Source organism: Nicotiana sylvestris, chromosome 8 (genome assembly GCF_000393655.2).
Source record: "Nicotiana sylvestris chromosome 8, ASM39365v2, whole genome shotgun sequence".
Lineage (NCBI taxonomy): Eukaryota > Viridiplantae > Streptophyta > Magnoliopsida > Solanales > Solanaceae > Nicotiana > Nicotiana sylvestris.
Window position 1 is genome coordinate 220,666,457 of NC_091064.1, and position 24,121 is coordinate 220,690,577.

Here is a 24,121-nt window from a genome sequence, read left to right on the forward strand (position 1 = left end):
TTCAAGTTCAAGCTAGGGAGAAAATACATTCTTCTTTCAATGATATCTCTGTTATTTTCTCTTCCATTTGGAAGAGAAAGTTGTACTCTTTAGCATTTGGGTATTTGTTATTATTTGGTTGGAGATGAATCTAGAATTCTTGTGTTACCCCAGTTGATATGAAGTTTGTATTGGAGGGGAATTGAGATGACAAGAGATTTGAATTAATTTGGTTTCATGTTAGCATTAGAAATACACAATACGTGCATAAGATTTGATATTTATGTTGGGATCATAAAGTAAATTCAGAATTTTAAGTTGTATTTCATAAATGCGATTTATAAGTTGCATCTTTGAAATATGATTTATAAATTGTAATTTCTATTTGATCCAACGATATTTCTCAACCTCAGTTAATTTAGAACAAATGTAAATCGTATTCACATATGTGTTTTGCATATTTTTTAAAATTTTCACAAAAATTACACACGATATGAATTTTTCATCCAAAATTACACAATTTGAAAATTAGAAGGAAAAAAAAACCCACTGTGTACATGCTACTTTAGGATAGTATATATAACAGAAGTATAAATTTTTTCTTCCTAGTATTTTTAAAGCAAAAACTTGATCATCAGAGTTAAGAAAAGAGGAAATTTTAGGACTCATAATGCCACACAAGAGCTATTTATGTTAACTTCAAGCTCAAAAATAGCCTTGGCTAGATCAGTCTCACACAATGACCTTTCAAAGGGTCGTTTGGTCGGTAAACTAGTTATCTCATGATTTTCGGGATTAGTTAAGATTAAAAAAAATATTACAACCTCGGGATAACTAATCATGGGATTAATTATTCTACAATTTTATCCCAACCAAACATTGAATTAACTCATCTAAAATTTAATCCTGGGATTAATTATCTCTTATCTCTCGTATCAAACGAGCCCTAACTCTATAAATTTGCTCCAACCGTAGCAATTTTTTTGGGGACAATTCCAAGTACTTCTCATATAGCTTTCGACAACGATCTACATTACCAAGTTGAAGTTCCATGTCAATATACTTCCTAAAAATCTTATCTTTAGGTGCCTTTCCAATTGCTTGTCCAAGAATTAATCTTGCTTGTCTAATTCATTGAATTTTTCCTCACTTCATTTTCATATTTAAACCTCCTTTTTTCAACTATAGCATCTTCAATACTTTCCCTATCACCATACCGCTTCTCAAAAGCAACGAATTTTTCGTACAAATTTTCAACTCGATCTTTATCTATATGATCAAGTGCAAATTTATATATACACCTCGTTCTCTCAATTTCCTTACACCTTTCTTCAAACTCAGAGAACGCCACGTACAATTTCTCGACTTTTTCATCGTCTACCAACTTATCCACCGCTCTCTCGTAACAATTTCTAGCGTTACCTATTCCTCCATTCTTTATTTCAAAATTGGCATACGAAATCCACGAATTAACGTTACAATGACACTCTACCAATCTCTCAAAAATAGCACGTTCTCTTTCTACTTCATTGTACCTTAATTCGAACTTAATGTGTGAAAACCAACTTATGTTCATCAGGCTGCCACGTCATCCACCTTTCAAAAAGATTACGTCAGAGATTAACATTCCATAACATCTCTTCCATGTGAATGTATATTATTGCCATAATTGATCAACTTTGGGCAATAGGTTTACTGCCCTGTCCCATACGTTACGTGCATGGTTAATGAACTTATTTTTCATCTCAAATTCAGCGTATTTCAACCATATTGTATGTCCACGATAGTTTAATTCTATGGCACGTTCGTAAATTGAACGAGCTCGTTTGAAATCCTTTTGATTTTCTTCCCATTTTGCGTATTTGACTAACGAATTCTTGTTGTTAATTTGGCCTTCGAATTCCTTGCGCTTGCGATTTCGGTAATCGGCGAGTTCAGTTGAGTCGGCGATTTTCTGCTTCGGCGGTAGTTGGATTTCTGATTCGTGAGATTCCCTTGCCTCCCGGAGGATTTGCTCGGCGGTGATTTGAATTGGTGCCGGAGATTTCACCTTTACTTGTATAGGTCTTCGGAATTTGACTCGGGTCGGGTTTGATTTGGAATCCATTGGAGAAATTACAATGGGTATGGAAGCTCGAAAGCAGAGAAACGAAGAGAAATATAAAGCACAATGGACAGGGAGTGGATGGATTTTATAGAGGTGAATTCACAATCCGAATGGAACTAGGAATTTTTATTTTTGGTAATTATGATTTGAGTAGGATTAGGGATTAATATATTCACTAAACTTAACCTATTATGACACTAAAGTTATAAATTTACTTTTTAAATACTAAAATGAGTAAAATATAACATTTAAGTCACAAAATTATTATTTTTTTACATAAAAGTAACGAAATTTTAACTATTAAACACCCACCTGCTAATGTAAGATTCTAAAAATAAAATTGGAATCTCATGGAAAAGAAATCTATATCTATATTTATATATCTATATAAAGTTGGGAATAGACAAAGTGATGTGGCACCTCTTAGAAACTAGAATTACTATTTTTCTATTTTCGAAAATTTTCGAAAATTTGTAGTAATTTTTTTCGGAAATTTTGTAGTAATTTTTTTCTTGTGGTCTCTCCTCTCAATTTATAAAAGAGTTGATGGTGTAAAGAGATGGTACAAGTATAAATTAGGGGATAGATATATCGTTAAAGTTAAAGTTAAACCGATTAATATTGTCTTACAAATGCTTATATATTCAAAATAAAATTATTCTTTTATTATATGGGATTTCTGCAATGGATAAAAGGATTATAGACCATGCATATCAATTATATGAATAATTAATTATATTGTTTATACTATATGTAACACTTTTGTTATGTTGTTGTTCTTTACGCATTAACATTACATTTATCTTTTGTTACATATTCAACTAAAAATATGTAGTTTCTAAAGATGTGACGTATACAAAAATCTCACAAATATGGATTGAGTATTAAAAAAAAATGAGCAAGTCAAATGGAGAACCCAACTATATTAAAGAGTTTTACCATATCATTCATGTAAAGAATAATTGTTGATATATTTGTATATGTACAAATAATATGTTATGCATTTACGGATTTTGAAACGCATTTTAAATACCATGAATTTTTACATGTCATCGTTAACACAAAATGGAAAAGGTGCAAATTTATTTGTTTTGTATTTTTTTTATTTCACATATCTTCTTTGTTTTGGAAATTCTTAAATAATATAAAATTATAACATTAATTATTACGGTTGGAGAATAGACAAGATAAAATCATCATAGAGTAACGTCTAATTCTTTTAATCATAAAAATTATATAATTATTTAAATTATTTTTTCAGTTTTTATTAATGATCGTGCGTAGCGCGGCAAATTAACTAGTTCTAATTATATGTCCGACATTCTTTTCCTCGGTGTTTTATCGTTATGTTGCATTATTTATCTAGGTTCGAATACTCCAATACAGTCAAACTTCACTATAACAGCCTCGTTTGTTCCGAATATTTTTAGATGTTATAGCAAAGTGCTGCTATATAGAACATATATTATAACATAACATGAAAATTGATTCCGAAAATCTTGACTTTTATAGTGAAGTGTTGTTATATAAGGATATTGTTATGGAGATATCTAACTATATATGAAACAATATTGGATGTAATTTTAAATACTCCCTCCGTTTCAATTTATGTGAACTCATTTGACTGGGCACAAAGTTTAAGAAAAGAGAGAAGACTTTTGAATGTGTGGTGTAAAATGAAGCATATATATTTTGTGTGGCTATAAATAATTGTATAAAGGTAAATTATTTCCAAATAAGGAAATGGGGCATTCTTTTTAGCACGGACCAAAAAGGAAATAGGTTCACATAAATTGAAACGGAGGGAGTATTACTTAAGAGACAGTTTTAAAATTCTTCTTTTTTTTTAGAGGTTTTAGTAAAATAAAGTTTTGATGTTAAAATGGACAATGATTGATGTCAAACTTTTGAAGGGCCAATTAATTTATCATGCTTCATGCTCTTTACCTCGATTCCAATGCTCTACTCATCAAGGCTTGTATTGACATTTATCTCTCACAAAAAGTGTTAGTTATATGTTAATACTAAAAGTTGAAAAAATTGAATAGTATGAAATGTAATTAAAGGAGGTGAGAAACTATTATAGAAAACTAAAAATTAAAATTTGGATGAAAGTGGCTTTCAGTCAATCTTGCAAATTTTATTTTATAGGAAAATACAAGAAATTTTTCTACTACTTGATCATGTCCAAGTAGGGTTTTTTTTTGATTGGGGGAGGGGACGGGGAAATAGGTAGGAGATTATAAAGTGGGAAATTGAACCCACGCCAACAAGGTAAAAATTCATATAGCCAACCAACTTCACTATTAAAATTTTCCATGTTTTTCTTATTTTATCTTTATCTTTGGGTTGTAAAGCACCTCCACATATCAAAATAACAAAAACTAAAGAGAGAAGATTCAGTGATGATTGGAACACTTGATGTGAATTTTCAGTAATACATATATAATCTCTAGAAAGTAATTCAAAATTTACTCATTCTAATGGACAACTAACCATCTATTGACTATGAAGATCTCAGAATTCAGATCAGGAGAAAATCTAAGAAGAAAGAAAGAACTTTTATAGAACGTAGTTCGAACTAGGTACATAAACAAATGTTGAAAGCTTAGATCTTAGCATTAATAAGTGAGGGCAATTTTGTTTGATCTGTATAGATTACTAAATATCGGATTCTAATGTGTTATTATGCTCACATTAGATCCGATGTATCTTTGATCTGTATAGATTATAAAAGATTTATATAGTCAATCTTAACTACTAGTATTTATGATGTTTTATACTTCAATACCACACAAGAGGGGGCCATTTGTGTGGTGATCAATTTTTCGCTTAAACTGATTGTGGAAGGACCTGATTCTTCTATGTGTTCTTTCTGCTACTGTTGCAGAATAATAAATGTAGAAAGTAAATAACACAAATATTTTTACGTGGAAAACACCCGGCTTAAAAGGTGAAAAAACCACGACCTACTACTCAGTAGGATTTTCCCCAACACTTCACTAAATCACAGAGCCAAAACAACATTTACAAAACTCTTTGTAAACCTAAGAATTACCTCTAATCCCATTGTAGCAACCAGCCTCTAACTGTTGCAACAACTTCAAGTTAATTCTAATTTGAATACTCAAAGTACCTATTACAATTGCTTCTAGATAAAGCTGAAAGGTACCATATGAAAATACCTACTACAATTGAACTAGAAATAAAGAAAGACACATAAAACTCTTTATGGAACTGGTTCTTCAATCTGGTTCATGTAGCTTCAGGTTTGCACATTTGAATCACACACGGACTGCTTGTAAAAAGCCTTGCTATTTTGCTCTCAATTCACGTTTAACTTCTGCATTTTTGTGCAACACATATAATGTGAGAACAGCCTGCAATTTATAGAGTTAGTAGATGAAGAAATAACTAGAGTTCTGATGCAACTCTTCCTTGGTGAAAGAGTTCTAGTTGATCTCAACTTCTAACTCCTTCTCTATCTTGGATAATGTTCTCTTTGAGTAAGGAGTCCTTCTCCTTATCAATTATGCAACCTTTTCGATCAGGAGATATTAAATACATCAAGTTAAGCTTATCTCCTTCACGTGCATCTCACATGCTCGAATCTGCCCGTTTTTGTGCACCTGAGGGATGGACATGGTTCATGCCTGAGCTTCCTTTGTCAATCTTCAAAACTAACCTTCACTTGGGCCAACAAATTCCCCCTTTTTGATGATGGCAAACTCTGTGCTTTTCATTATCTTAGGCCCTGTTTCAACTTAGCTCAACATCAACATAATGTTAGAAATATTTTTCTTTTTTATCACTTATTATCAAGGACCAGGTACATTAGGTTATAAACATCATTGTTCAAAGTGTAAAGCATAATCTTTTTCCCCTTTTGGCATCATCGAAAAGTTGCATAAAATGTGAGATAACCAGATTTTAAAACTTACTCATGGTCACTGGGGCTACTTCAAATGCAATCATGAATTAATCATCATAGATCAAGCTAAAAATTTTAACCATCAAAGAAATATAAACAAACAGTTAGAGCAAAAGACACTAAATTTCATTGATGATTGATAAGATTCTACCACAGAGCATAAGAAGAAATAAAAATATTGGAAACATGAGCAAAAATAACAAAAAATCCCGAACTGGGTCACTGGTTGATCTACACTAGGCTAGAAAGCTTAGGACAGGGAAGAACTAGGTGTTTGGTTTTTGACTTGAAGGAGTTTCAGCATACCTTGAAGAATGCCATCATTCTTCTCTTTTTCTCTTGTCAACTCAGTTCTGAGAGCATCTCTCTTAGTCTTCACCTCAACCAACCTCTTCTTCAGCCTTTCAATCTCAACATCCTTAGCCCCACTTTCTTGCACCAAGGCTCTGACCTTGTTATTCACTGGTACCTTTCTGGATGAACTAGGTTCTTTATGAGTGATATTGACTTCATAATCGCAAACAAGCAGAGTATTAACCCAAAAATGATCCATGCTTGTACTAACCTCTCACTTTTTTATAGTTACATTAAAATATGCAAGCACAATTATGAGAATGAAGCCATAGCGAATGGTATGAGTTTTGGTGTCATTGATAACTCTATCAAGAAACTGGATTATAGCTTTTAGTTACTTTCTTCAGTAGGTCTGCGAGAGTTTCCTCTATAGATGAACCGGGTTCATCTCCCCAAACAACCATTGCCCCTGCGTCCTTGGTTAAACTCACAGGAGTGGGTAAAGAATCAGCCACTTTTGTCCCCTTTCCCCTCACAGTAATCCTAGCACCCTTGCTCTCCTTTTTTTTCATTTTTACCACCAACTTCTTCAGATTCTGTAGTTTCAACACCTGCTATAGATCTTACAAATCTATTCTCCAAATTTTCAGCAACTTTAGAAATTGTCTCAGGAGAAACTTTAGGATCAGAAGATACCTGTTCAGTTTCGGAAGAACCATTTTCTTCCCCCTGAGTAACAGACTTAAAAGAATCTAGGTAGTTTAATACGGTCAGGAGTCTTGAACGTAACTAGTTCACTTGTAACAGATAAGTTCACAAGAACTTTGGTATTTGGTAGGACTCTGCTCATGATCCAAATATAGTTATTTCAAATTATGTCGAGTGTAGAAAACATACCGTGTTATCTTGATGAACCAGGTTCTTCACATAATTCTCTTGTGTAAGTCAAAATTTGCCAAAATAGAGAAAATATCATTAGAGATTAATGAGTCATTTTAACACATGACACAAACGTATACTATGGAAAGTATGAGACTGAGCAAGATTTAAACTAATTATACACAATTTACAAACTTTCTAACCAAATTTTTTCAATTTTTTTTCATTTTTTCCTTTTAACCTCGAACTGGTCCTTTTAGGCGATCTTAATCATTCCTAATTCCAACTTGTTCCTATCAAAGTGATCTCTACTTAAGGCTTTTGTGAAGATGTCAGCAATTTGCTTGTTAGTATCACAAACCTCCATAGTGACCAAGCATTTCTCATAGTTGTCTCTCAAAAAATGGTGTCTACCATCTATGTGCTTAGTTCTCTTATGATGAACTGGTTTCTTTGTCATACTAATAGCACTAGTGTTATTACAAAAAATAGGGATGCAACCAACATCAATTCCAAAGTTCAATAATTGTTGTTTGATCCACAACAGTTAAGCATAATATGAAGCAGCAGCAACATACTCCGCTTCAGCAGTAGATAAGGCCACTGAATTTTGCCTTTTGGTAGCCCATGACACAAGACATGAACCAAGGAAGTGTGTCATACCTAATGTGCTCTTCCTATCCACAAGGAAACCTGCATAATCAACATCAGTATATCCCACTAGGTTAAAATTACTACCTTTTGGATACCAAAGGAAAAGGCCAGTGATGCCTTTCAAGTATCTAAATATTCTCTTGACAACAGTCAAGTGAGACTTCTTTGGATTTGCCTGAAATCGAGCACAAAGACCTATACTGAAAACAATGTCAGGTCTGCTAGTTGTAAGATACAAAAGAGAACCAATCATTCCCCTATACAACTTCTAATCAACAGATGAACCAGGTTCATCTATATCCAATTTCGTGGATGTTGCAATAGGAGTGTCAATTTCTTTGGATGTTCCTTCCTGGTTTTGTTACTGAGGAATAGGTTCATGGACAAGTTCCCTCGAGGTTTGAGGATCAGTTCCTCTCTACTCAGTTCCCCCTGTCATGTTGCCCTGGGTAGAAGGACATGTTCCATCACCTGTTCCTTCCTCTGATGCATCTTCAGGCTGGACTGTGGTTTCACCATTTGAATTTCTTATCAGCCCAATCTCTTCATTATCTTGTTCCTACCTCTCAGAAAGAATGTTAGTTTTTTTTAAAAAAATAACATATACATTTTTTCTACCCACATAGTTCTTTTACTGTATATCTTATAAGCTTTACTATGTGAAGAATATCCCAAGAATACTCCCTCATCACTTCTAGGATCATACTTACCTAGGGAGTCTTTGCCATTATTGTGCACAAAACACTTGCATCTAAATGCCCTAAGATGAGATATATTTAGCTTTCTCTCTTTAAGTGACTCATAGGGAATTTTCTTAACAAGAGGTCTAGTCATGTAACTATTTATGATATAGCATGCAAAAATTCAGCAAACTTAGCATTTTCAAATTCAGTTCCATGATCAGACCTAATTGATGCAAGTTGATTACGTAGTTGTTTCTGAGTTGTTCTAACAAAAGAAGTAAATATGTCAAATGTTTCATCTTTAGATGTTAAAAATAATATCCAAGTAAAACTAGAGTAATCATCAACAAACACCATCACATATTTTTTACCACCTCTGCTTAATGTTCTCATTGGACCACAGAGATCCATATGGACCAGTTCTATCGTTCTGGTGGTGCTTACCACTTTCTTGCATTTAAAAGAGGATCTTACCTGCTTCCCCTTGCACAAGCCTCACAAACTTTGTCTTTCTTGAACTTGATGTTAGGCAGCCCTATCACCAGATCCTTGGAGACTAATTTGTTGAGTTAACTCAGACTTGCATGTCCAAGTCTCTAGTGCCAAAAAAGGGGATCATTGTCCAGTACACTTAAGCAAGTGAGTTTATTTTCTGAAAGTGTGGACAAATCTACAATGTATGTATTGTTTACTCTTTTTCCCTGCAAAACAATCTTATCAATGGTGAGATTAATCACAAAACATTCGGTAGAGGTGAATGCTACCAAGTTACCTCTATCACATAATTGTAATATATTGATTAGACTGTACTTTAGGCCATATATCAAGTAGACATTCTCAATAGAGTGAGAATCAGTCTTACCTATCTTTCCAACCCCAATGATCTCACCTTTCTTCCCATTTCCAAAGGAGACATTGCCTCCTTTGAGATCTTCAAGTGAAAGGAATTGGTTCTTGCTTCCTGTCATATGCTTTGAGCAGCCACTATTCATGTACCATATGTGGTTGCTCCCCTTTACTTGGACCCGCAAAAAAAATCAGGGGTTAGTCTTAGGAATCCAAACTAGTTTGGGTCCCTTTTTATAGGCAAAAGGGTGAATCCGATTCTTTTTAGCCCAACCTGGCAGCCTGCTTTTCCCTTGAACAAATTCTTTATTCTTTTGACTAGCCTTTTCTTTTGCAATACATTCACTTTTATAGTGACCAGTTTTACCACAGGGTGTGCAAATTTTGTTCTCAGGAAGTGTGAGGTACTTGCTTTTGAGATCCCACTTAGGTGCAGGGGTCCCGTAGCCAAGTCCTCTCTTATTGCTACTATGGTGTTCGTATAGCCATGAAAGTGCATCGGAGGACCTGTTCCATTTACAAGTTCTGTCTAGATCATGCTTGATCTTGCTCAGATCCTCCTTTAGGACTCTTATCTGCTCATCTATTTTGTATAGTTCATCTTTCATTTTTCCTATATTTTCTTCTAAAGTGAGTTGTATGTGATCAACTTTCTTTTTACAAGTTCCTAATTTCAATTTCATCAGTTCTAAGCTCTAGGACGGTTGTGTCAAATTCATGAACCTGGTTCTTTAACTCAGCATTTTTACTATCACTTTCACTAGCCCTAAGTTTTAGATTTTTGCACTTACTTTCAAAATCACACACTCCTTAGACAGTTGTTCCTTTTCATTGTTTAGATCCTTAGATTCATCAATGAAATCCAGGAGTAATTCAGAGAGCGGTTCTTTAGACAAAAATTTAATCTTGTCTTTGAGATGAATTATACTTATCTCATATTCCTCATCAGATTCTCCAATTGCCATAAGTGTTTATTCATCTCCATCTTCATCCTCTAAGTCCTCATCTGAGCTTTTTTCCCAGGCAGCAACCACAACCTTTGTTGATCCTTTGTTCTTCTTGGGTTGAACCTGTTCCTTCGTTCAGCTCTTTCCTTCTTCCATTCAATTTCTCATTAAGGGCAATTTTTGATGTGGTGATCAGTCCTCCCACACTTGTAATACCCCTTATTGGTTTGTTTTTTAGGAACCCTTGGTTTGTTATAGCTTCTACTTCTTAAAGGACCCTTTTCTCTCATTAGGTACTTCTTGAATTCCTTTGTGATCATGATCATTTCATCCTCCTCTAGATCAACACCTTTAGTGATTCTGAATGCTAGGCTCCTTTCCTTCTTGGGTACATCCATCTTCATGGTTTGCCTTCTAAGTTCATAGGTTGTGAGATATCCAATTAGCTCATCCAACTTAAGAGTGACAATGTTCTTTGATTCCTGAATAGCAGTGATTTTGCTTTCCCAAGAGACTAGCAGAACCCTTGTCAAAATCTTCTCAACTTTGTCTTCTTCAAGAATAACCCTTCCAAGAGACTTAAGTTCATTTGTCAGTGTGGTGAATCTTGTATACATCTCTTGGATGGTTTCCCCTTCCTTCATGGTGAAATTCTCATATTGAAAATACAACAGTGTTCCTCTAGACCTTTTCCCTTGAGGTGTTCCTTCATGAGCTACTTGCAAAGTGTCCTAGATTTTCTTAGCAGTGGTACAACTTTGAATTCTACTGCACTCATCTGGACCAAGTCCACACACAAGCCATTTCTTGGCCTTAGCATTCTTTTTCTATTTTCTCAAGTCTACAACATTGCAGTCAACTCTTATTTTTGGCATGTCTACTCCTTCAACATTCTTTTTCATGGTAGCCATGGGACCATCCGTGACAATGTCCCATAGCTCATTGATAATAGCCTATATTATGCGATATAGATGCTATTTATGCTCTAATTAATCATACTTTATTGATGTTTTAAGTTCATGATAAATAAATGCTCTAATTGAGGATTTTATGCTTTGCAGGAACTAATCCGAGTTAGGAGGAGGATATAGAGTGTTTTGGGGTCAAATATGTAGATACAAGTCCAATCGAGAAGAACCCAGATGAAAACGAGCAAGAAAAGGTGAAGAAAACTGGGCAACAGTCCACCGCGACCGCAGTAGGGCCACGACTGGAATGCGGTGAAAGAAAGGCGAAAAACAAAAAGTTTAAAATAACCATGGTCGTGCCGCAGTTGGCCCGCGACCGCAGTCGTGCCGCCTGGAGAAGGCTAAGAAAATTTAAGGGCTAAAGTGTAAAGCATGGGAAACTTATCCTAACCCTATATAAACTCAATAAACTCGCCCAAGTCAAGGTTAAGCTTGTTTTTAGACTCAATTGGAGGCAAGAACAAGTGTGAGAAGATCAAGATATCTTGTTATCATTATTTTGTGAATTATGAATGATTTCATAGTTTTATCTTGTTTTACCATGAGTAGCTAAACATTTAATCTAGGGTTTATGGAACCAATTGTTAGATGAAGTTTTGACTCAATTTTGTTATAATCGAGCCGAGTTTATTATATGACTGTTCAACTATATTTTATATGGTGATTAATTGAATGGGCCCTTGATTAATCATGTCTAAGTGCCTTGTGTTGCTTGAGAAAGAATACTAGGTTAGATTATTGTTGAACAACACCACTTTTGGGTAATTGAAAAGATTCATTACTTGAATTTAAAAGTGGGGTTAGAAATAACGAAACTTTGGTTGGATAATTTAGAGCTGCATAAATTATTAGCTAGTAAATTATCGTAGTTGATCGAGAGATAATTGCGGTAGCCCATAGCTCAAAATCCTCACTGAGTATTACGGCGAGATGATAGCAAAAGAGTTAAGAATTAATCTAACAATTGGAAAAATCAATACCCTAGATCTTTTTACCATTGAATTATCTTTAATTTGGAATATTATTAGTTTTAATATCATTTTACTTTAGTTAAACAAATCCCAATATTTATTGATAAAAATCTTGTATCCAGGAATTGTTTGAGCTTGTACTAGCATCACTAAGAGTTGTAATAGTTAGGTTAGTTCCCTGAAGATTCGACTCCGGACTTGTAAACCAGATTATATTTGCAACGACCGCTTTGTCTTTTATAAGACATGTTGGGCGTGATCAAATTTTGGCACCGTTGCCGGGGAACTAACAGTGTTATTTATTGTAACTTTGAAAAATCGCCTATTGATGCTTTTGAAAAAAGCCTTTGGTTTGGCTAGGATTATTAGTTTAGATCAAATTTCTGTGGTGTTAAAAATATTTCCATTGAAATTCTTATGGTTGACTCTTCTGTAACTCAGGTGCATGCCTAGAAGCTCTTCGAGGACTGGTGAACTACTTGAAGGATTCTCAGACCCCGAGAAAACATTCCGGACATTGAACCAGGCTAACAAGAAGAGCAAACAGCTAAAACAAAATGAACAAATTGAAATTGAAATGGGTGACGTAGATAACATCAACGGGAACACCAGGAATGATCAAGATGACCCAAACGTCAGAGTGGTGGCACCTCTTGTGCCAAAAGTTGCACTTTATGATTTAGCACAGCCAACAGCTGACAACCTGGCCATCGCCATTGCTGTGCCCCAAATACAAGCGGAGACATTCCAAATCACCAACAACATGTTGCATCTTCTTCAGAATAAGGGATTGTTCTACGGGTCACACATTGAAGACCCTCAACAACACCTGAAAAATTTTCTGTTGATTTGTGTGACCCAAAGGCAGCCAAATGTGACTCCAAAAGCCATCAAGTTGCTATTGTTCCCGTTCTCTGTGAATGGGGAAGCACAAACTTAGCTGAATTCACTCCCAATAAATTCCATTGCCACTTGGGAGGAATTAGTCAAGCAGTTCCTACACAAGTTTTACCCGCCCAACAAGACTGCAAGACAAATTGATGAGATATTGCAGTACTAGCAGCAACCCACTGAGACCTTGCAGGAAACTTGGGAAAGATTCAAAGGGATTCTAGTGAAGTGTCCCCACCTGGTATTCCAGACCAGATGCTTTGCCAGAGATTCTACATGGGGTTAGCAGACAATTTAAAAGCCAATGTAGATGCTTCAGCTGGGGGTGCATTTCTGAGCAACACATTCATAGAGTATAAAATCCTTCTTAACAAGATGTCTTAGAATTCGGGGTGGATGATGAGAGGTACGACCCTGACACCAATAGTGCATTTAGTTCATCTTCACCCAAATAATTCACATGCAGAGAATATAGCCACACTCATGACTCAGATGAGTATACTAACGAAGAATATTGATGATATGGGTACAAAGCAAGTGCATATCGTTGACACAATAACTGTAAGACTGTGTACACCTTGCATTAATCAGTCTTATGTGTATTCATGGAGAGGAGAAAGTGACATCCAAGGGTTAATAGAGGATATGAATTATGTTAACAATTTTGGGGGTTAGAGGCAAGGAGGACAACAATGAGGACCAGCACCCAACCAGCAGTACAGACCAAACATGCCACAACCTGGAGGTGTGTGGCCCCAAGGCCAAATAGTGCCATATCAGAGACAACAGGGCTATCAACAGAAGCACCAGCAACAGTTGACATATCAGCCACCTCATCAGCAACAAGATGACAACATGGTAGAAATCAGGGGTATGCTGCAACAACTCATTGGAACAAATGGTAAGATACAGGAAAAGTTGGTAGCGCATGATTCAACAATTAAGGGTATTGAAACTCAACTAGGGCAGTTGTTCATGGCCCTAAATAACCGCCCCCAGGGAACATTGCCAGCCGACACGAACATTAATCCCAATGAGCAAAACCCGAATCAGCTGATGGCAGTAAGCCTCCGGAATGGGAGAGATTTAGACAAGGAGAAAGAAGTTGCTCAATCCAGAAGAGAGACTACACCAGCCACTCCAGTTCCATTAGAGATAGATGAATCAGCAGAACTCACTGAAGTGGTGGTTAAATAGGCTCAGGTTGATAAAGGTAAGGCTAAAGAAAGTGAACAAGTTGCAGAACAGGTGGTACCTCTTGTGCCACAAAATTCCAACAAAGAACAACTAGAAAGCAGTGGACAAAGAGTGATGCATCCACCATTCCCTCAAAGACTGGCAAAACAAAAGAAAGAAGATCAATACAGGAAATTCATGAGATGCTTCGTCAGATTCAATTGAATATCCCTCTAATGGATGCTTTGAAGGAAATGCCAGGCTATGCAAAAATGATGAAGGACCTGATGTCACGGAAGTTTGACTTTCAGGACCTGTCCACAGTAAATCTAACACAAACATGCAGCGCAATAGTGACAAGACCCATGGCTCAAAATATGTCTGATCCAGTTAGCTTCATTATTCGTGTACTATTAGGAGTTATGCTTTTGCAAAAGCATTGTATGACTTAGGATCCAGCATAAACTTGATACCTTTGGCAATATATACAAAACTGGGCATTGGCATAGCGAGACCGACTTCGATGTTGTTGCAACTGGCTGACCGCACGGTTAAAAGTCCGACAAGGATTCTTGATGATGTGATGGTACAAGTGGGAAAGTTTACATTCCCTGCAAACTTTGTTATTCTGGACTACCAGGTATATGATGAGATACCCATAATTCTAAGGAGGCCATTCTTAGCCACTAGGAGAGTATTGATTGATTGTGAAACTAAGGAATTAAAAATGAGGTTGAACGATGAAGAAGTAATATTCAACGTTCAACAATCCATGAGGAGGCCCAATGAATATGCAAATTGCTCACTAGTGGAAGCCATGGATGTGATCCTGCATGAAGATGATGAGACCCTAAATGCCAAAGATCCATTGGGAGCTTGCTTGACAAATTTAGAGGAGATGGATAGTGAAGGGTTGGCAGAGTGGGTCATGACACTCGAAGGCCAAGGATTTTGGAAGAGGGAACCTTAGTTCGAGCCCCTTGATTTAGAAAAGAGAGCTACACCGCCTGCAAAACCATCAATAGAGGAACCACCACAGCTAGAGCTGAAACCGCTTCTAGCCCACCTCAGGTATGCTTTCTTGGGTCCCAATTCTACTTTGTCTGTTATTATATTATCTGGTTTGCTAGCTGTGTAGGTAGAACAATTACTGCAGGTGTTGAAGGAATGCAAAACTGCCATTGGTTGGACCATGGCAAACATAAAGGGTACCAGCCCAGCCTTCTGCATACACAAGATTCGTCTAGAAGAAGGGCATAAACCTTCTAGGGAACATCAACGAAGGTTGAACCCGAATATGAAAGAGGTAGTGAAAAAGGAGGTAATCAAGTGGCTGGACGCGTGCATCATCTTTCTCACCTATGACAGCAATTGGGTAAGCCCCGTGCAGTGTGTACTGAAAAAGGGTGGAATGACAGTTGTACAAAATGAGAAGAACAAGTTGATATCAACTTGTATAGTCACAGGGTGGCGGATTTGCATGGATTACAGGAATTTAAATGCAGCCACCCGAAAGGACCATTTCCCATTGCCCTTCATTGACCAGATGTTGGACAAATTAGCTGGGCGATCCCATTTTTGTTTTTTGGACGGATACTCGGGGTACAATCAGATCTAAATAGCCCTGGAAGATAGAGAGAAAATGTTTTTCACATGTCCATATGGCATCTTTGCCTTTCGGAGGATACCCTTTGGACTTTGCAATGCACCAGCCACATTCCAGCGGTGTATGTTAGCCATTTTCACTTACATGGTCGAAGACATTATGAAGGTGTTTATGGATGATTTCTCCGTGGTAGGGAATTCATTCGAAGATTGTTTTCAAAAACTTAAAAGAGTGCTCAAACGATGTGTGGAGACAAATTTGGTGCTGAACTGGAAGAAGTGCCATTTTATGGTGCAAGAAGGTATAACGTTGGGGCATAATGTAATACCCTGTACATTCGGACTAGGTGTGGATATGTTAAATGGATATTAATTTGATATTTTAGACATATGAAGTCATAGAGGGATGATTATTGGTGAAAATAGTTGTTTCGGAATCAAGATGGAAAGTGAGGTGCATAAGATTTGACAAAATCGACTAAGTTTGCAGAAGGTCCGTCTTCTAGCAGGTTTTAGTGAAAATTTGTAAGAAATTTGGGAAAACTCAAAGCATAAAAGTTATAGGTCTTTGAAATATATTTCAAAAGATATATTGTGGAGCCCAAACGGAGCTTTTTGCAAAACGTTATGCCCATTTTACAGAACAGTGTGTAACCACCGTATTCGACCGCATTTGACCGCGACCGCGGTCGTGAGGCAGTGCTACAGCTATTTACCATGGTCGGTACCACATTCAGGCCTACTAGCACGCGGTGGCTAACTTGGGAAGTCATTTTTGAAGCCCTATTTCGTCCCCCACAGCTCCAAAACATAAAAACTTGCTCTAGAAAGGAAAGCTCTCAAAAACCTAACTCCTTAAAGGTCCCTCCACCACCCAAGGTAAGTTTTAATGGTGATTATAAGTTAATTTCAATTTTCCAACATCTTATTAACATGGGTAAACCCTCCATATCATTAAAGATTCGATTGGGACATCATTGTTGAGAGAAGGAGCCATAGAACTCGAATTCAAGGGGATTGAACTTCAAAAAGGTAATGTATTCGCCCTTTAATTGATTCTAGCATTGGATTAATGATTATAGACCCTATTTCATGAGATATGAGTTGATGAGTTTGATAGAAAAGCATGAACGGTTATAGGTTTGAGGTGTTGATTGTTGATTATTGGTTAAAGGTGTTGTTTACCTTATGGGTGATAAAGAATGATGTTGATTATAACCATTTGAAACTTTTGAATTTATCTAGAATCAAGATAATGGGTTATTGGGTGTAGAAATACCATTAATAAGGATTATGAAACTTTATGCCACCAAGTGTTTGAGAAAATGCTAAGTAACCAAAACATGAGTATTATTGCTAATATGGAATTCCTTTGACTTGTATTGATATAGATTAAAGTTGAAAGGGTTGGTGAATGTTGTATTACGCTCAAGAGTATGAAATTAAGGTATGTGAGTAACTATCAATGTTTGGGAATGTTAATGATTCTCTCTACACTACGTTTTTTTTACGACGTTACTAATTGCCTCAGAAAAATAGTTTAGCCTAGTTCCTTGAATAGTTGTAGACCTTCTATTCTCTAGCTTCATAACTTGCTCATGACTTTCATTCTAAATGTTGTGAGTTTAGTGCGTATTCAATATAGACTCGGGTTTGATGCCCCCGAGTCTCAGTATAGATTATTGTATGCCATAAATAGTTGAAGTTTCAGTATTCATAATCAGTTCAAGAATACATGTCTCAGTCTAGTCCTATTCAGTATTCCAGTATTATATGACCCAGTGAGATTCAGTATTCCAGTATTATGTAACTCAGTGTGATCCAGTATTTCAGTATCATGTAACTCAATGTGATTCAGTATTTCACTATCATGTATTGCAGTATCAATCTCAGTTCCTGATTTTAAATCCTGAATATCAAACACCTGTATTCGGGCTTGAGGCCGTAGTTTATGCTTTATGCATCTTTGGGCCTGAGGCCGCAGTTTATGCTTTATGCATCTTTGGGCCTGAGGCCGTAGTTATGTATATGTATTCTTGGGCTCGAGGCCGCAGTTGTGCGCGCGCGCACACACACACACACATATATATTGGTCCTAAAGTCGTAGTTTAATATTCAGATAAACAGGTTGTTTATCATTCAGAAGAGGGAGTATTCATATCCTTACTTCCTTTTTTCAGTTCAATTACTAGTTATCATTTAAGTTATCAATTATCAATTCTTAGTTATCAGCTTAGTTTCAGTTTCAGCATTTTTAATTCTTTCTTTCAGTTGATTTACATACCAGTGTAATTCAAATGTACTGACGTCCCTTTTGCCCGGGGCCTGTATCTCACAATGCAGGTAATGATTTACAGGTTAACGATTCAAAACGTTAGGACTCTCGTATTAGCTGTTTGGTAATCCCTAGTTCTTTTGGGGAATTATAATTATCTTATAGTCTTCAGTATTTTCAGACAATCAATGTTTTCAGTACTTCATTAGAGGCTTCATAGACTAGAGTATAGTTAGACAGAGTCGCAGGCTTTTTATATTAAGCTATGTTGGCTACAAATATGTTTCAGAATTGTATTAGTATTTCCACACTTTGATTTATATCATCCAGACTTTCAGTATATCAGCATGTGTTAGTTTATCTTCCGCAGTATATTATGATATCACATGTTGATTCAACCAGCCAGTTGGTTTGCTCGGTTACATGTAGTCAGGCACCGAGTGTCGTGTTACGTCCAGGCCCAGGTTCGGGGCGTGGCACATAGAGTGTACAAAAAGGGGATTGAAGTAGACCATTCAAAGTTGATGTGATTAAGAAGCTCTCAGCACCCACTTCAATGAAAGCAGTGAGAAGTTTCCTTGGGCACGCCGGATTCTACAGGCGGTTCATCAAGGATTTTTCAAAAATTGCTAACCTCTTATGTAAGCTGCTTGAAAAAGGCCAGCACTTTATGTTTTCTGATGATTGCAGGTTAGCATTTGAGGAGCTGAAGAAGAGATTGGTGACTGCACCCATCATTGTTGCACCCAACTGGGAGCAACCATTCGAGCTGATGTGCGACACCAGTGATTATGATATAGGAGCAGTTTTGGGGCATCGCAAGGAGAAAATTATGCACCCAATTTACTATGCAAGTAGGATGCTTAGTGGTGCACAGCTGAACTACACGGTCACGGAAAAGGAAATGTTCGTTGTAGTGTTTGCCTTCGACAAATTCAGGTCATACCTGATTGGCTCGAAAGTTATTGTTTATACTGACCATGTAGCCATTAGGTACTTGATAGCAAAGAAGGAGTCAAAGCATCGGTTGATTCGCTGGGTTCTGTTGCTACAAGAACTTGACCTGGAGATTCGTAACCGAAAGGGGATAGACAACCAAGTAGCAGACCACCTCTCGAGGTTGGAAGAGGCAGAAAAGAGAACGAAGGTTGAAGATATCATTAAGACATTCCCGGATGAGCAATTACTTGCTGTGACAATGGAGGAGGCATTATGGTATACTGATATTGCTAATTACTTAGCATGTAGTATTGTACCTCATGATCTCTCCTCAATTCAAAAGAAAAAAATATTCTGTGATTGTCGGGCGTATTATTGGGATGAACCTCTATTGTTCAAAATATGTGTTGATAACATAATCTGGTGTTGTATCCCCGAGCAAGATCAACCCTCTGTTTTGTAGGCTTGCCATGCTTCGCCATATGGTGGACACTTTGAAGGAATTTAGACAGCAGCAAAGGCACTGGAATCAGGCCTGTATTGGCCTACATTGTTCAAGGATGCCCATGCTTGGGTCAAAAGCTATGATGAATGTCAAAGGACGGGAAACATATCCCATCGTCATGAGATGCCAATGACCACAATCCAAGAGATGGAAGTGTTTGACATGTGGGAGATCGACTTCATGGGGCCTTTCGTCAGCTCATACAGTAACAATTATATACTGGTTGCCGTTGACTATGTCTCTAAGTGGGTCGAAGTAGTTTCTCTCCTAATCAATGATGCGAAAGGGGTGACCAGTTTCCTAAAGAAAAGCATCTTCACACGTTTTGGCACCCCCGGGCCATAATTAGTGATGGTGGAACCCATTATTGTAATAGAGCGTTCGCACGACTGTTGGAAAAGTATGGAGTTCGTTATAAGGTGACCACCCTTTACTACCCACAAACAAGCGGGCAGGTGGAAGTGTCCAATAGGAAAATCAAAAGTGTCCTCTCAAAAACAGTGAATGCAACAAGAACTGATTGGGCAAAAAAGCTGGATGATGCATTGTGGGCATACCGCACAGGCTTCAAAACTCCAATTGGTATGTCACCATACAAGTTGGTATTTGGAAAGGCATGCCACCTTCCGGTTGAGCTCGAACAAAAAGCATTGTGGGCATTACGGCAGCTAAACTTAAACATGGAGACAACGGGCACCAACAGAGTTAATGGATTGCATGAGCTTGTGGAATTTCGGTTCCAGGCATTCGAGAGTGCTAGACTATATAAAGAAAGGAAGAAACCGATGCATGACAAGCACATATTGGACCGGAACATCAAACCCGGAGAATTAGTGCTGCTATATAACTCAAGATTGAGGTTGTTCCCGGGTAAGTTGAAGTCCTGATGGTCAGGACCATTCAGAGTGGAGCAAATGTTCCCAAGTGGAGTTGTGGAGATCGAATCTGAAGATGGGACGAACAAATTCACAGTGAATGGGTAGAGGTTGAAACATTACCTTAGAATGACTGAAGAAAAATGGGACAGCGTGGTGATAACGTTGGAGGAGCCCAAATACACAAATAAGGAGTGATGGCATGAGCCTACATTGTGTCGCTATATTAAATCAGGCGCTGCTTGGGAGGCAACCCATGTTTTCTTTTGTTTCTGTTTTTGTTTTGATGTTGTACTTGATATGTATGAAACTAACCATTTTATTAGTGTACATGGCAAGATTGGTACATATTGAGAGAAGTCGGGTTCAAGAACCAACTCCAGAAAGGTAAAAAATGAGGAAAACAAAAAAAATTCTCGGAAGCCCACGACCGTGGCCCGGGCGCGGCATTTTCGAAGTATTCTACTACTGGGCCACCACGACCATAGTGGGACCGCGACATGGGCGCGGTGAATAACGAATATGCTATTTTGTCCCTCTTCTTTCATCGCGACCGCGGTCGGACCGCGGCGCGGGCGCGATGAATTAAACCGATTTTGCCCACTAAGGTAAGTTTTAATTAATTTTATTAGTTTTTTTTATTTTTTATTTTTTATTTTTTATTTTTTCTCTTTCTTCTTTTCTCTTCTAAATAACTGCACCCCCCCGCATACACACACTCCCCCCACTCTTTATTCTCACTCTAAAGCCCTAACTCCATGCCCCTTCTTCTTCTTCTTCTTCTTCTTCTTCTTCTTCTTTCCATCTCTCACAAACCCATTTCTCTCCCACACACACTTTTGACTCCCTCCTCCCCAACCTCCATTACACTCCAATTCTACAAGAACCAGGTATGTCATGATTTTCTTCTCTCTTCTTCTCCCCTTCTATTTTGCAATTTTAATATTTGAGTTGTTGTAGTATCTATAGTTAAATTTTGGTGTTCTTTTCTTCTTTTTAGTGGGTAATATGTAGAATGTAGTAGAGAAGGGTATGATGTAGTTGTGTGAAGTTAATTGTGGTGGGGTGGAGTTGTGAAGTGATAGTGGTTGATTTGGGGGGGGGGAGAGAGTTTTTACTTCTATGGGACAAGAGATTAAAACATAGTTCCATGCGCACCAGGTTCTTGTGAAATTGCGCCAATTGAGCTGTAATGACTAATGTGACCATGGTAGTGGTGAAGTCTGAGTAACCACCTAGGGTTCACACAACTCAAACCCTCACTAATCGTAGCCCTTGTTTTATCAGGTACAATGCATCAATCTCGAAAAAGACGTGCCACAGGTTCCTCCGCTAGTGGGCCAGGAGGTTCATCCAGAGCTCGAGCTCAGGCTAGTTCGAGCCAGTTTGACCGCACTCGGTTTGTCTCCAAAGCAGCTCAAGATAGGTTTAATGTAAAGGCATCCAAAAAGTTGTTGCCTAAAGTACACATTGACAGGCATGCCTTGCAAGTTGAATGCCCAAGTATCTATGAAGAATTGAGGAGGCGTCACCTGGACATCTTCTTTAACTAACCGGAAGAGGGAAATGTACTGATGGTCAGGGAATTTTATCCGAATTGCCCAGAACATATTGATAGGGTTGTCACGGTACGCAATACCCCAATGGATGCGTCTCCTGAGGCCATCCACCGAGTGTACAGGTTGTCGGTATTCACTGGAGAGATGGATTATTACCAGAATTATCAACGCCCACATGTCTGGTAGCAACCAATTTGTCAAACAATCTATGTGGCTGGCCATGATCCAATATGGACAACGCCGAGAATTACCTTGAACTCCCATCTCTCACTTAAAAAGCTAAGTGTTGGCTAACAATCATCAATAGCCATTTGCTGCCATGCAGCAACACTACATATGTTGATGGGCCAAGAGCAGTGATGATTTTCTGTTTCGTCAACCACAACGATTTTGATGTGGCCCAGCTCATTCAGGATGAAATGTTCATTCGCTCCCCGGAAATACTCAAAGGGTTCTACTTCCCTTCCCTAGTCACCAAGCTGTGTCGTGCTTCACGAGTTCCTGAAAATCCCACAGTAGATGGGAAGTTGCCATTAAAAGCCCCATTCAAGGCTAGCAAAATCACAGTTGGGAAAGAGCAGGCTGTGGATGATGCCGATGATGATGATGCGGGAGCTATGCATGCTACTGTCCCACCGAGGCAGAGTGCTGATGAGGTGGGTCCATCATAGGATCGCTGGAGTACCCGGATGACTGTCTTGGAACAGGATATGGCTGGCATACGCACTTCAGTCACTAACCTGAGTGCTAGAGTTGACACTTTGGCTACTCAAAATGCTAGTTTAGAGAAAAAGATCATGGGTTGGCTCCGGGCGCTAGGATGAGCGTGTCACCTCGATCCTGGCATCGTTTCCGATCAGGACTGAGCACTAGAGAAGTCCCTTTACCTTACTTTGCTTTAATTTCATTGACATGGGAACATGCCAAATCTTTAAGTGTGGGGTAGGGGACGGTTGTTATTGTTGTTGTACAATTGTATAAATTTGTTTGGTATTTTTGGTTTCTATTAATTAACTCTGACTTGTCCCAAAGACGGACACCTCTCGACGGGTCTCTTGAGGGACTTAAGTCGAACAAAAAAAATTCTTCTACTAGGTAGTGTATCAACTCTCCCTTAGTTTTTCTTTAAACCACGGTTCTTTTCCAAGGGTTTCCATTTGAACCGGGTGTAGTTAGTTTTTTTTATTTTTCTTTTTTTTATTGTAGGAATTTTTGGGCGAAGAATAGAAATAGGATCCCTTAACTCCATGGTACCTTGAATAGAGATTGTTTTAGTGTGACACTTAGGCTCATTAGTTAACTCTAGCAATAAAGCCTTAAATTGTGTGTTCTTGAGGTGGCTTAAGCACCTTGAGCAGAGTGTCTGATGGTCCTAACTGAATCGAGTCATGTGCCATGTGTGAGCGAGGCTTTGTGTACTCTATGCTAACACTCAATGGCTAGAACTTGCCATGTGTGTGTACGAAGCGAAATAGTAGTCTTAATTGGTCTGGAAAGTGATATAGGTGTTTCCTTGTTGAACCTATCTATATATGTTTTCACCCACATGATTGTGTATATCCTAGTTAACCCCTTTGAGCCTGTAATCCTATTTCTTTGGTGACCACATTACAAGCCGTATCCAAGTTGTGAATTGTCTATCTTTTTTAACCCTATCACCTCTTATAAGCACTTGAAGTGTAATGAATATGGAAAAGTTAAAGTGTGGGGGTGGTTGGTTGGGCTTTTAAGTGGAGCTAATAAAATAAGGAGAAAGGTACACTGTGTTGAGAAAAAATAAGAGCCACTTAAATTGAAAAAAATATATTTTTCCTTGCTAAGTGGCGACTCTTGATGTAAATGTGCCTAAAGAAGCAGAGGGTGTAACTCAATGATGTAAAGGAGGAATGAAGGTTTGACAAAGGTATGGGCTTAAAAGTGAAAAAAATATATTGAAGTGCTTATGGAGGTGTAGTCACTATACCCATATGTATCCTACCTGTCCCGCAGCCAATACTACAACCAAATAAAGTCCTACTTGATTCTAGACCAAAAGAG

The 24,121-nt window shown here is 37.7% G+C and overlaps 2 protein-coding genes and 1 pseudogene across 2 annotated transcripts; 1 reads left to right on the forward strand and 2 right to left on the reverse strand.

The window, feature by feature from the left end:
- Positions 1-1,105: 1,105 nt before the first annotated feature.
- LOC104215256 (uncharacterized) lies at positions 1,106-2,086 on the reverse strand (annotated as a pseudogene).
- Positions 2,087-7,737: 5,651 nt separating this feature from the next.
- On the reverse strand, positions 7,738-10,338 carry LOC138876399 (uncharacterized mitochondrial protein AtMg00810-like). Its single transcript, XM_070155314.1, has 4 exons — positions 10,165-10,338; positions 9,417-9,488; positions 8,316-8,403; positions 7,738-8,039 (listed from the first exon to the last, which is right to left on the reverse strand). The coding sequence occupies exons 1-4, from the start codon at positions 10,336-10,338 to the stop codon at positions 7,738-7,740; spliced, it is 636 nt and encodes a 211-aa protein (XP_070011415.1).
- A 4,191-nt stretch (positions 10,339-14,529) lies between these two features.
- Positions 14,530-22,755, forward strand: LOC104215255 (uncharacterized). The gene is made up of 9 exons (XM_070155315.1): positions 14,530-14,715; positions 14,967-15,251; positions 15,465-15,701; positions 17,323-17,378; positions 18,897-19,421; positions 19,609-19,682; positions 20,152-20,520; positions 21,813-22,002; positions 22,410-22,755. Exons 1-9 carry the CDS (start codon positions 14,530-14,532, stop codon positions 22,753-22,755), a joined length of 2,268 nt encoding a protein of 755 aa, XP_070011416.1.
- Positions 22,756-24,121: the final 1,366 nt, after the last annotated feature.

Bases quoted from the DNA above. Each gene is read 5' to 3' on its own strand.
- LOC138876399 (XM_070155314.1), bottom strand. From the start codon at position 10,338: ATGGCAATTGGAGAATCTGATGAGGAATATGAGATAAGTATAATTCAT. The intron at 9,489-10,164 runs GTAAGTGCAAAA...AGCATATGACAG, and splicing joins AGGAGTGTGTGATTTTGAAA to GAAGCAAGAACCAATTCCTT. The intron at 8,404-9,416 runs GTGAGATCATTG...TCTGAGAGGTAG, and splicing joins CTTTGGAAATGGGAAGAAAG to GAACAAGATAATGAAGAGAT.
- LOC104215255 (XM_070155315.1), top strand. From the start codon at position 14,530: ATGCTTCGTCAGATTCAATTGAATATCCCTCTAATGGATGCTTTGAAG. The intron at 15,252-15,464 runs GTCATGACACTC...CTAGCTGTGTAG, and splicing joins GTGAAGGGTTGGCAGAGTGG to GTAGAACAATTACTGCAGGT. The intron at 17,379-18,896 runs GTATGTGAGTAA...TGATGATTGCAG, and splicing joins CTCAAGAGTATGAAATTAAG to GTTAGCATTTGAGGAGCTGA.